The sequence below is a fragment of the Saccoglossus kowalevskii genome, chromosome 8, assembly GCF_978046115.1.
Source record: "Saccoglossus kowalevskii chromosome 8, keSacKowa6.1, whole genome shotgun sequence".
In the NCBI taxonomy this organism is placed as follows: domain Eukaryota; kingdom Metazoa; phylum Hemichordata; class Enteropneusta; family Harrimaniidae; genus Saccoglossus; species Saccoglossus kowalevskii.
Window position 1 is genome coordinate 31,256,467 of NC_140648.1, and position 13,692 is coordinate 31,270,158.

Below are 13,692 nucleotides of genomic sequence, written 5' to 3' on the forward strand. Positions count from 1 at the left end.
CCGACAGGTAAACTGTCTTTAGCTATAATAAAGTTATAGAACACAATAATACAGTTCAAACAACTGGATTCAAAATGTTTTAATCTATATAGTAATTTTTGAAGAAACACCACCTATAAACGTTTTAACACACACGTACAAAAATCAGAATGATTTTGCATGTACAATGTTTTAATTTCCATGAGAAGAAAAAATATATAAAAACTTATGTATATGCAACGGATGTTATGAATAGTCAAAATGATAAGACAAACAAAAGCATGAGAGAACTTTGTCTCTAGATGGCGCTGTCCGATACTTACATGTATTACAGGTCTGCCCGGTGTAACAGCCAGCACACTGACAGTTGTAGAACGTACACGATCCCTGAACTAGTTGACACGTACCACCATTGTTACACGGCGAACTGTCGCAGGCGTTGATGGCTGAAATACATACAGATTTTGTACAAGGTTATGAATTCGGTCAATATGCTTTTGTCATAATCGAGTAATAAAATATACTGAACACTGCAGGAACTCGCTAAATGAAGAGGTGGGAGTAAAACACATATTAGATATCTGTATCGTCATTCTACTCACCAACTTCACATTGGTTTCCTGTCCAGCACGTTGGACATGTGCAGGTATACTGGATACATGAACCCGGAGCATTCTGACAGAAACCGCCATTTTCACATGGATTCGGTTGGCATGGATTACGAGCTGTGAATGACAACAAAAGAAGATTTATCAATGACAATACATTGCAACAGCGGGCACAATAGTGATTTTTTAAATACAATTTATGAATTAACCTTTTCACCACCAGTTCCCTCTTTCCATCACAAATTCACGAAATAGTCCCGTTAATAGTCTGCACTTTCCTTCAGAAGATTGTGACAAAAATAGCCAATTTTTTTGAGTGAAAACTGAAAATTTACTCTAATTTTGTCTGTTATCTCCAAAATTAAGGTTCATTTCCAGAAATATTGAAGAATATAGAAAAAAGTGCCGAATAATTTGAGTGAGAAAGTCTGGTGATGAAAAGCTTAAGACAATTCATAAATAATTATTAATAATTATTAATCTATAATATTTAATTATTCATAAATAATTAAATACACATGAGAAATTTAAACGCAGAGTGCTTTTCAATCAAATGTTGAGTGCTATGAAAATGCAAGCCAACTTACGAATTTCACAGTTATCCCCATAGTAGCAAGCGTCACACATACAGCTGTATGAACTGCATGTATTCTGAATGCAGGTTCCTCCATTACCACATGGATTGTTCTGGCAAGGGTCGGCCACTGCAATGAACATGATATAATAAATAGTCATATAAACCAAGATGAAAATATTTGGCGATTATAACTTTGATTTTTCAGACGCAACGTATCCAACATTGTTAGTCCTACAGATGAACATTTGATGATTTCATTGAACTTACAAGTAAGACATGTTCGACCGGTATAGCAGCCTGGACAGCTGCATGTAAAGTCTGTACATGAACCTGGTACAGGTGTACATGTACCACCATTGGCACATGGAAAGCCGGCACATGGATCCAGCACTGTGAACAGAGAATAGAAATCAGTGTGATGTACGGTAGTCGATTACAAATGATGTACAAATTGGCCGACTGATTATAAACAGTTACATAGTGATGATAGAAAAGCATGACAGTATCAAAACTAACATGTGAAGTAGTAGTAGAGCATCTGCAGCACTTGTGTTGTAAATACTACATTACCAGAAATGTGGAGTGTTGTTGGTTTCTATCTATACAACTGATTGATTTTAGAAAAAATCCACAGTCCAAAATGCCAGCAAAACTTGTATGAAGTTTGTACCTGTACATTTGCTTTCAGTGACAGGAATTTATTTCCGTCATATGTGTTACATTATTACTGTGTCCGATTGAATCAAAGAAAAATATTCATATGAGACATAAATACGATGTAAATAATATGTACGTAACACATTCAAACATGTCCAGCCATTTTATAATATTTTATTGTAATATAATTTATGCCTTTGGGAAATCTTTTTTTTTAACCTGTCCGAAATTAGCTAGAACAGTTTGAAGTCACTATTATGCATGAATTCTGTGTTATACACATCATACACCCACCAGTAAATTGGGCAGACAATTTCTTGTCTACTCAAACCACTCCTAGACTATCAACAGTTGTCTATGTTATTGTACTTACATTGTGTGCAGTATTGTCCAGTATAACATCCACTGCATGTACATGTGACTAGTTGACAACTGCCAACCACAGGTGTACATATACCGTTATTCTGACATGGATTATTAGCACAGGCGTTGATAGCTGTACAGAAAAAAAACATTCAACACCACAGTTAGTCTTAGTTTGCCATCCATTTAAATATGATATCAGAACTGAGTTCAACTAAAGAATTGTGCTGTTACTTTAAACTGTATTCACCGGTATGTTGTTTCTCATCTACAATGTTTATATTGTAAGTGGGCATCAAGGTTGTGTGCAAGGGTAGAGGCCGAGGTCTTGTCTATTACTTCAACCTTCTACAAGTGTATATGCAAATAAGGAGCTCACAAAAAAAATTTAAATCACTTCTAGAAATCCTATAAATTGAGTAATTTCAGATCTTGTGGATGTGTGCATTCTTCTGCGTTGCTGGATGTGTGGCACAACACATTGTAAATTCACTTCAAGCTACTATAGAAAATGATTTGAGATAGAAGAAAAAGTAAATACCTTGTAGACAGTTGTCTCCGGTGAAACACTCTGGACAGCTACAAGTAAACTGATTACAGAAACCAACGACGGGGATACAGGTACCTCCATTATAACACTGATTTGGCTGGCATGGGTCAATAACTGGAAACAAACAAAACAAAATTTGTATAAGTCTCAGATTATAATTGATTGCCATAGCAACAAAAACATTTTTTTAACTGTAACAATGTTAATAAACTTTGTTGTAGAATCTGTAGTGTAGTGTTACTTACACTGTCCACAGTTGAATCCAGTGTAACACCCTTGGCATGTACAGGTGTAGTCAAAACAAGATCCATCTCTGGGTGTACACTGTCCGCCATTCAAGCATGGATTGGGTGAGCATATATCAACAGCTGTATAAAGATAAATTAAACAAAATAAATTTTAGTTTACAATGTAATATACTATGGTATCACATTCTTGGTAAGACTTATGACAGATTGCGATATTAATACAAGATTAACAATGTAATAAACATTGGACGTACGTTGATCACAGAGTGCACCTGTGAAACATGATGGACAGCTACAAGTGAACTGTGTACACGATCCGGTTGTTGGAATACAGAATCCACCATTCTGACAGGGAGTATTTTCGCATGGATTAATAACTATACAAATAAGAACAAAAATAAATATTATTTATTAGCGATTTTATCGTCAACAGTTTGCATCACCAAAACTGTCATATGTGACATTATTAAACGCATAATTATAGATCTGTGATGATGACATTTATGTGACGAGTGACACTATCGGTATAGTTCTAAATGTGTTAACTTACACTCCAGACAGTTTTCACCACGGTAACACTCAGGACATGAACACTGGTAGGTTGTACATGATAGTTGTTGGCAAGTACCACCATTAAAGCATGGAGCCGGAGTACAGGGATCCAACACTGAAATTAAAACAAAAGTTTTATTCCATTCAAAACAACACATATTCAATATAATCCACTTTAATATAAGTTATTCTAGTACATTTAAAAAAATTATTTTTGCTTGTAACATTCACTCATTTAAAAATGGTAATGTTTTGACATACTAATTTATAATCTAATCTGATCCAACAAAAGGATAATTCGGATAATTATGTGTGGTTTGATTTACATATCAAACAATGCATAAACTTGACTTACGTTGGGAGCATGTAGATCCAGTGTAACACCCAGGACATGTACATGTGAACAAGGAACAGGATGCCTGTACAGACTGGCATGTACCACCGTTTTCACATGGGAAGTTGGCACAAGGATCTAGGACTGTAATAATAATAGAATTTTTTATGTACATGTTATCAAAAACAATTGTTTATGCTAATAATGATGAGTATGGCACATAAGGTAAGCTTTTCTCTCCATCAATTCTGGACCATATGCAAAACTCGTCCTGAATGTGCTATCCAGGATAAATTGAGAATTCGTACCATATCATATCCTATGTCTTCGCATCACACCACAATACATTGAGTCGCATCACAATGTATCATATCGCATTGAATCTCATCACACCACAATGTATCCAATTGCATAACATTACAATGCATCGCATCATACGCACCACACCACAATTTATTACAACACATCCCATCATGATGCATTGTATTGCATAACATCACATTACATCATGATGCATTGTATTGCATAACATCACATCACATCATGATGCATTGTATTGCATAACATCACATCACATCATGATGCATTGTATTGCATAACATCACATCACATCATGATGCATTGTATTGCATAACATCACATCACATCATGATGCATTGTATTGCATAACATCACATCACATCATGATGCATTGTATTGCATAACATCACATTACATCATGATGCATTGTATTGCATAACATCACATCACATCACATCATGATGCATTGTATTGCATAACATCACATCACATCATGATGCATTGTATTGCATAACATCACATCACATCATGATGCATTGTATTGCATAACATCACATCACATCATGATGCATTGTATTGCATAACATCACATTACATCATGATGCATTGTATTGCATAACATCACATCCCATCATGATGCATTGTATTGCATAACATCACAACACATCATGATGCATTGTATTGCATAACATCACATTACATCATGATGCATTGCATTGCATAACATCACATCCCATCATGATGCATTGTATTGCATAACATCACATCACATCATGATGCATTGTATTGCATAACATCACATCACATCATGATGCATTGTATTGCATAACATCACATCCCATCATGATGCATTGTATTGCATAACATCACATCACATCATGATGCATTGTATTGCATAACATAACATCATATCATGATGCATTGTATTGCATAACATCACATCCCATCATGATGCATTGTATTGCATAACATCACATCCCATCATGATGCATTGTATTGCATAACATAACATCACATCATGATGCATTGTATTGCATAACATCACATCCCATCATGATGCATTGTATTGCATAACATCACATCCCATCATGATGCATTGTATTGCATAACATCACATCCCATCATGATGCATTGTATTGCATAACATAACATCACATCATGATGCATTGTATTGCATAACATCACATCACATCATGATGCATTGTATTGCATAACATCACATCACATCATGATGCATTGTATTGCATAACATCACATTGCATCATATCACTTCTTATCATATTGGCAAGTACTGTAACTATTTTTCTGATTGGAAGTCACTACTTACAATTTTCACAGTAAGGTCCAGTAAAGCAGCCCGCACAGTTACACTGATACTGTGTACAGGTTAGGTCACCAAACACTGGTATGCATGTGCCACCGTTCTGACACAGGTTTGTAGCGCATACATTCACAGCTGATAAAAAACAATGAAATTAAATTGATGAACTATAATATTTGGCAGAAATAAATAAGTGTTTAATTTCGCAGAAACAAAAACTTTAATAAGAGACATCATATCGTCATATGTATAGCCACAGAATATGTAGAACACAGATTGGAAGAAACAAAAACTTTTCACATATTCAATATCAGTGATAATTTAACTGGGTGCAAGAAACTGAAATGTGATTATACTTACGAATGTTACACCTTGGTCCAGACCAACATGATGGACATGTACATGTGAAGTCTGTACACGATCCAGGCACTGCCATACAAGTGCCACCATTCTGACAGGAATTGGTAGTACATGGATCAATGGCTGCAAAGAACAGTAAATACCATATAATGTTAACAAATGAGATAACAAACTTAATAAATTAAATACTTTTTTTATACTTAAGTTACATAGTTGCAATATGTTTGATTAATAAATTGACTTAATTGATATAAAATTGAAATCACTCTAATGTAGATATCAGTATTTAATTTTTTTTTCAAATATATATATTTTTATGTAAGGCAATATTTTCAGACATTGAATTCACTGCTGTCTCTCCTGATGCTTTTTTGTTGTTGTTATTTTTGAAGCAAATCATAAGTTATATAGTCACAAATCTAATATACATGTGATGTTTGGAAGACAGGGTAGACTATACTTCCAGAGTCAAACGACAAAAAATAAAACTCACTGCTGTGAGGTGGTCATTGTACCATTGCGCAAGTCGTATATAGACAAGTCTTACCTATGTTACAGTTAGTACCAGTATAACAGCTGGGACAGCTGCAGATATAGGAAGTACAGAAGTTGGTACATGTACCGCCATTTTGACAGGGTACGGTTGCACATAGATCCACAGGAATCTCACATGTACTCCCAGTCCAACAAGCACCACACTGACAGGAGTAATCTGGACAATTACTGGTACACAGACCTCCATTTCGACATGGGTTTTGCTGTTCACAGACATTGACGATAGACTGGCAGTAAGGACCAGTGTAACACGACGGACATTGACATTGTATTCCAGTGCAGTCGGCATTCATCGTGCATGCGCCGCTATTCTGACAGTAGTTCTGGGTTTGGCAGAGGTTGATCTCTGAAATTGAAAGTGAAACAAGTTTACAAGAAGAAATTTATCAAACATTCCATCACTTATTCTGTTAAGACACTGGCATCTTTCAGTAAATTTATTGTTGATTATCGTTGAAAACCATAATAAGCCATAGGTGTTGACTGACATTTCATTTATTGATTCAGTACGCAGTCACTGATTGGTTAATCTCCAACTGAGTGAAAAACGCTGTAATGTTCTATTTGCCTTTTAAAACTTAAACGGCAGTTCTGTTCCAGTTTTTAGTTTGTGCTCAACTGTGGGTCAGTTCTACAAGTTTATGTATTTATCAGAAGTTTACACTTTCGTTGAAGAGTTTCATTCGCAAATAAATGCAGTTTATGTTATCAATTGATTTGTGAGAGTTCAAGTTCAAGTTCCGCTGAAATCCTACTCAAGTTGGAATGTGGCCAACCGAACCTAACCACATTGATTTTGCATAATGGGAGGTAAATATACTCACGTTGTAGGCAGTTTGGTCCTGTATAACAGGCTGGACAGTCACAAAGATAATCATTACACCCTAGTTTGGTACACTGACCACCACTGCTGCATGGATTGGGAGTACATGGATCGAGTACTGCAAATATAAATTTATGAAATAAAATGTGATAACTGAAGTAAAAACCAAGAGTATTTCCTTGTAAACAGCCTCAAATCGACCATCATTGAATGGTCATTTATTTGTGCATGAACCATACTTACGTATTTCACAAAATGACCCAGTATAACATCCAGTACATGTACAAGTGACCTCCGTACACGAGTTGGCAACTACAGTACACTGACCGAAGTTCTGACATGGCTGCGACTGACATGGGTTGATCACTGGAGAAATAGAAACACAACAACATATTGAGAATTTACAAATACACAGGAAAATGTTTTTTTTTCATTCTACAAAAATATCCACATTATAAAAAGAAACTGACAAAAAAACAAAGTTATGTTCATGGGAAGAGTTTGTTACACTACTTACGTTGATTGCATGTGGTGCCGGTGTAACATCCACTGCATACACAAGTAAAGTCTGTACATGATCCAGGCACCTGCTGACATTGACCACCATTCAGACATGGGTTGAATGCACAAGGGTCCAATACTGAAATATTCAATTAACATTTATCAATCAATCAATCAATCAATTCAGAAAAAAATATATATTTATTATACTTGATTGCAGAGATAAATCATTTATGAAATTTATAATTTTTTTTAATTTAAAAGGTAACCAATAGGATTATATAACTCATTAATAATTTCCATATTAGGGTAAGTTCCACTTATTCTGTGGTAATCTGCAACATAATTTGATACTGTTATTTTTACATGCACCGAGAACAGGAACAGCACATGGGGCCGACAACTTCACGTCCCCATCCGACTGGACGCCATATTCCCAACCCTGAATGCAGCAAGAAAGGCAAGTGGGCAGTAAGTACTCTTTTTTTCACTGCAGAGTGAGCAGCTGACCACAAGTGTCAAGCCCGCAATCTCAAAGATGGTGGGCTGACACGCTAACCAACGTACCACACATCAGAAATAAAAAATGAAAGTGAAAAAATTTGTTTTTACTTACACGTATCACAAAGGAATCCAGTATAGCAGCCTGGACATGTGCAAGAAAACTGTGTACAGGAATTAGCAGTGGGGATACATACACCACCATTTGCACAAGGACTAGGTTGGCATTGGTCAATTCCTTCAAAAAAAAAATACCACTTTATTAGTTAAAACAAATGTGATTTGAGATATGATCAAATATGTCTGTGTAGGCTTGGCCCAAATATAAAATGATACAGTTGTGAAATGTTTGTTTGATTGGGGTCTGATATAAGTTATTTTTTTTTTTACACAAAATTGAATCTTTCACTCCATAACTACTATGACACTCTAATAACAGGACAGATTCTAAAAGCTGACAACAACAACAATAATAACAACAACAAAGAACAGACATTCCCCCCTCATATACCTTGCCTTTTATCTATGATGATACAAGCAAGATTATGAAAACTAAATTTTCACTTACTGTTTTCACAGTTAGCGCCAGTATAGCATCCTGGACATGAACAGGTGTAAGAGTCGCATGATCCTTGTACCGGCTGACATACACCATTGTTCAGACATGGATTGAATGGTTCACATCCATGAGACACTGTAATCAAAAGAAATAGACAAATGAATCAACAGGTAGCATTGGGTATACATGAGATCTTTGTTCATCATTAATGGTTCAGTGAAAGATGACATCCATTAGTTTCAACACATTTATAATGACATTTAACTAGTAGGAGTATTAAGTATACATCTATTGATACATTGATGAGAGTTGAAGGTACTTACATGTGGCACATGTTAGTCCAGTGTAACAGCCTTGACACACACAGTTATACTGATTGCAGTTACCCATCTGTGACTGACACAGACCTCCATTCTGGCAAGGACTACTGGCACATGGATCATTGACTGAAAAATGACAAGAGAATTATAATATACTGTAGAATTATTTGTGATTTTGTACTATTTGGAAAGTCAATGTGACTACCTGTGTAACTCAGTGAAAATTGCCAGAGACAGAAAAAGGAAAACTTGGAATCATCAAAAACCATCAGGATCAATGAACAAAAGCACAAAAATCATGTTAGGGTTAGTTCCAATTTTTCTTAAATCCAAGGTTTAAATGACCACTTTTTAAGGTTTTGATTTCTGGCAATTTCACTCTATGAATATTCATTGGTACAAAAGTCACTGTGACTACCTGTCTAAAAATATAAAGAAAATATCTGAATTAAGTGATTATTGCATGTACAATGGTTTGGAGTTTGGAGAAAAACTGATATATGATACACTTTTGTTTAAACGCCTGTGATATAAAAATATCAAGTCATGCAAAAATACAGAATGAAGAAGGAAAACTAGCCTGACAAGTTGGCGTAGGTGGCGCCCTGGACTGCTGCGATCCCCACCATCATGCGCCACCTACGCCAACTTGTCAGGCTAGAGGAAAACAAGATAATGCAGAAAAATTAAAAGTACCATTACTTACATTGTTCACAGCTAAGACCTGAGTAGCATTCAGGACAAAAGCAGGTGAAGCCGGAACAATCACTTGATGTTTGACACTGTCCACCATTCTGACAGGGACTGTTTTGACATGGGTTAACAGCTGAAAGTTAAGAAATAACACTACATAAAATGTGCATATACACACACACACACACACACACCAAATTAAAATACAAATTCTATCAATCGGGTCAAAGGATGATAAATCATGTTCAAAATAGAAAATCATAGTTTTTAACATCATGTGACAATGCCATCAGTGAAATGCCTGAAATATTAAAAAATCAATTTTGCCCTTTAGACAATAACAAAAACTAGTACCCCTGGTAGGAATGGTGATGGTCCAACAAAAAACAATGTAATCGCATTCCAGCCCACCTGAGGGCAGCATAAACATAGTTTTTCTACTATTTGTACATGTACAAGTTACAACTCACCTGTTTGGCACAAATCTCCAGTATAGCAAGACGAACATTGACAGGTATAATAAGTACAATAGTTAGTACATGTTCCACCATTCTGACAAGGATTACTTTGACACACATCCAAGGCTGTAATATAAACGACAACAAAACAATAAGCGTACATTCAAACAACCACTTGCTGGAAATATACAATCACTGCTGTCAATTGCAATTATTAGCTTACCAATTTCACAAGTTGGTCCAGTCCAACATGCACCACACGTACAAGCAAAGCCAGGGCAGTTACTTTCGCAGAATCCTTGGTTTTGACACGGATTCGTCGCACACATGTTTATGACTGAAAGGGAAAAGAAAGATTGATTAAGAAAGATTACATATCCACACATGAAGTTGAAATGACTAAAATTCTCTTACTTAAGTATGGTATTTAATGCGATTAGATCTGATAGAGTAAAAGCAGAAATGTAAGAAGATTTCAACTTACCTCTTTCGCAATATGTTCCCTCAAAACAGTCATCACATATACATTGGATACCGGTACAGTCTGTATTTTGAACACATGCACCTCCGTTCTGGCAAAAGTTCTGAGTACTACACAGATTAATGGCTAAAAGAAAAAAAGTACCAGATTGATTAATAAATGAATTCAACATGATGTTATACATAAATATCTATTACAGACTAGTACTGGAAATATACTGGTATTTACATTGTATTTGCCAGATGTGAAATTTTAGAGTTTAGAGGCACAAGTGATAAACCACTCGCGTGCCAGGGTATGACAAGCTCCAAGTTTCAAAATTCTCTTGTTTATAGAGTCACAATACAAACATTTGATGTGGACAAATCAACTTACCAGTGTCACAGTTTGTACCAGTGAAACAGCTTGGGCATTGACATGCATAGTTTGAACACCCAAAAGGAGTACATACACCACCAGCTTCACATGGATTAGGGCTACAAGGATCCAATTCTGGCGTATCAAATAAAAAAATGGGGGTTATATATACAGTCATATGTCCATTTTTTTTCTTATTAGTCTAGTAATAATGCTTTAAATAACCTTGGTGAGTGAGGTACATAAAATTGAACTAAAGTCAAAGTCTCAGATATATCAAATAAAAAATTGGGGTTATATATACAGTCATATGTCCAATTCTTTTCTTATTAGTCTAGTAATAATGCTTTAAATAACCTTGGTGAGTGAGGTACATAAAATTGAACTACAGTCAAAGCCTCAGACATATCAAATATAAAATTTCAGAAGACGTACAATGATTTTAAATATTGTGTTTTGAATGCAATTGCAAAATGGCCACAGTGTATTAAAATGCATTTTAAGTACAATGTAAGATAGTATAAAATTGACATATATCAAGCTGTTTTATGCATTGATACATTGTAACATGGTTGATTTGTATCATTTTTACACCCAAAATGTTTTTACACTGTACTTGCTTTGTATTTAGGAATAAAAACACAATATTTGAAAGCACTGTACTTTCCTCTTTAGTATAGGTCTCGATCAAAATCTTTAACAAATTTATTTTATGTGAAAAGTGAAAAAAAAATGACTTTGAAGTTCAAAAGGTTACCATGGTGCAACAGCTTCACCGCAATAATTAAAGTCTATTAAACTTAAAGTAAATTTGTCAATACTTTTTGTTTGGTTGCTAGGCAACTCTCAGTAAAGCGTGATGAAGCAAATCACACAAAAAACACACTTACCAACTTCACAATTATTGCCAGAGAAACAGCCAGTACAATAACAGGTGAATTCAGTGCAGGAATTTGGTGTTTGTACACAGAAACCGCCATTTGCACATGGGCTTGGCTGGCATGGATTGAGCACTGAAATGGTAAATAACATTATTCAAAGCACAATGCTGGAATCATGTACAGTTGAGATTATGAAAAAAGATATACTGATATATCATTATTACTACCGGGTATTATGTGTTGATATAATATCATGCCAATATATTATTGTTTATAATATGATTATCATTTATTGATTATTAATTTCATGAATACAAAACTTACATGTTTCACAGTTATCTCCTACAAAGCAGCCTGAACACTGGCACGTGAATTCCTGACAGTCATTCTGAGACTGACTACACTGACCACCATTCTGACATGGGAAGTTGGAACATGGGTTGATCTCTGTGTAAAGGTAATAATATTGCAGTTATTTGGCAGTTTTATAGGTGTCAAGCACTGAAAATGATGACATCACAGAGGTTTCTACACCCTCACTGAAAATGATGACATCAGAGGTTTCCACACCCTCACTGAAAATTATGACATCAGAGGTTTCCACGCCCTCACTGAAAATGATAACATCAGAGGTGTCCACACCCTCACTAAGAATGATGACATCACAGCGGATTCCACATCCTCACTATAAATGAAGACATCACAGTGGATTCCACATCCTCACTGAAAATGATGACATCACAGGTTTCCACACCCTCACTGAAAATAAAGACATTACAGAGGATTCAACACCCAAAATGATGACATCACAGAGGTTTCAACTGTACTTACCAGTTTGACAGTTAGTGCCAGTGAAACATCCAGAGCACTGACACTGATAGGTGTCACAGACACCAGCCGTTTGTAGACACATGCCTTGATTCTGACAAGGGTTGGGTACACATGGGTTTTGCACTACAAGAGAAATGAGAAATCATAAATTTGAGAATAAAGTACCAATTTAGTATCAAGTAAACTAAATTATATCTACTCCACATTTGAAATAGCTTAGGAACACCCCATAATAATTCATAGTTTTGTTAAAATGTGTGACGTCAGTCCAAAGCTAAGAATATCACAAATTTGTTTAATTGATGAACTCACATGTTTCGCAGTTTACTCCGATGTAACATCCTGGACACTGACATGTGTACTGTACACAAGAACCAGGCACAGCCGCACACACTCCACCATTCTGACATGGATTGTTATCACACGGATTAAGCACTACGATAAAATAAAAGAAAAGTTGACACACAATGGTAAAGATGAAAGTTACACACATCTAATAATTTTTTTTAAAATTGTACGATCAATATAAACATATCTGAATATACAAGTTAATTAGAGGAAAACTTTTTAAAATTTTTTTTTTTTTTGCATAACATCTTGATAATCTATATTTAATGATTTAATTCCAACATTCTTGAAAGTGAGTTTTTATTAATTGCAGACATTATACATACTTATTTCACAGAGAGATCCAGTGTAGCACTGTGGACAGGAACAGGTGAAATCCGTACAAGATCCAGGCGTCTGCACGCAGAATCCGCCATTTAGACATGGCAATTGTTGGCATGGGTTTTGAACTGAAACAAAACACAAGAAAATGTTACAGTAGTAATTAACAGCAATCTAAATGCGATGAGACGAGTTATCCCTTACGTTGACTTGG

The 13,692-nt window shown here is 35.4% G+C and overlaps 1 protein-coding gene across 1 annotated transcript in view; it reads right to left on the reverse strand.

Annotated features, from left to right (window-relative positions):
* LOC100376308 (uncharacterized) overlaps positions 1 to 13,692 on the reverse strand; it is a 138,905-nt gene that overhangs the window by 34,807 nt on the left and 90,406 nt on the right. Inside the window, exons 148-176 of the mRNA XM_085502838.1 lie at positions 13,484 to 13,606; positions 13,122 to 13,244; positions 12,810 to 12,932; positions 12,303 to 12,425; positions 11,988 to 12,110; positions 11,116 to 11,232; positions 10,744 to 10,866; positions 10,483 to 10,596; positions 10,272 to 10,385; positions 9,815 to 9,934; positions 9,112 to 9,234; positions 8,798 to 8,923; positions 8,345 to 8,467; positions 7,745 to 7,867; positions 7,471 to 7,593; positions 7,229 to 7,345; positions 6,397 to 6,750; positions 5,850 to 5,972; positions 5,496 to 5,624; positions 3,890 to 4,012; positions 3,533 to 3,649; positions 3,237 to 3,359; positions 2,980 to 3,102; positions 2,726 to 2,848; positions 2,195 to 2,317; positions 1,432 to 1,554; positions 1,175 to 1,291; positions 582 to 704; positions 303 to 425 (exon numbers count right to left, since the gene is read on the reverse strand). Coding sequence (XP_085358964.1) covers positions 303 to 425; positions 582 to 704; positions 1,175 to 1,291; positions 1,432 to 1,554; positions 2,195 to 2,317; positions 2,726 to 2,848; positions 2,980 to 3,102; positions 3,237 to 3,359; positions 3,533 to 3,649; positions 3,890 to 4,012; positions 5,496 to 5,624; positions 5,850 to 5,972; positions 6,397 to 6,750; positions 7,229 to 7,345; positions 7,471 to 7,593; positions 7,745 to 7,867; positions 8,345 to 8,467; positions 8,798 to 8,923; positions 9,112 to 9,234; positions 9,815 to 9,934; positions 10,272 to 10,385; positions 10,483 to 10,596; positions 10,744 to 10,866; positions 11,116 to 11,232; positions 11,988 to 12,110; positions 12,303 to 12,425; positions 12,810 to 12,932; positions 13,122 to 13,244; positions 13,484 to 13,606 — 3,762 coding nt within the window. The remainder of the gene's footprint in view (positions 1 to 302; positions 426 to 581; positions 705 to 1,174; positions 1,292 to 1,431; positions 1,555 to 2,194; positions 2,318 to 2,725; positions 2,849 to 2,979; positions 3,103 to 3,236; positions 3,360 to 3,532; positions 3,650 to 3,889; positions 4,013 to 5,495; positions 5,625 to 5,849; positions 5,973 to 6,396; positions 6,751 to 7,228; positions 7,346 to 7,470; positions 7,594 to 7,744; positions 7,868 to 8,344; positions 8,468 to 8,797; positions 8,924 to 9,111; positions 9,235 to 9,814; positions 9,935 to 10,271; positions 10,386 to 10,482; positions 10,597 to 10,743; positions 10,867 to 11,115; positions 11,233 to 11,987; positions 12,111 to 12,302; positions 12,426 to 12,809; positions 12,933 to 13,121; positions 13,245 to 13,483; positions 13,607 to 13,692) is intronic.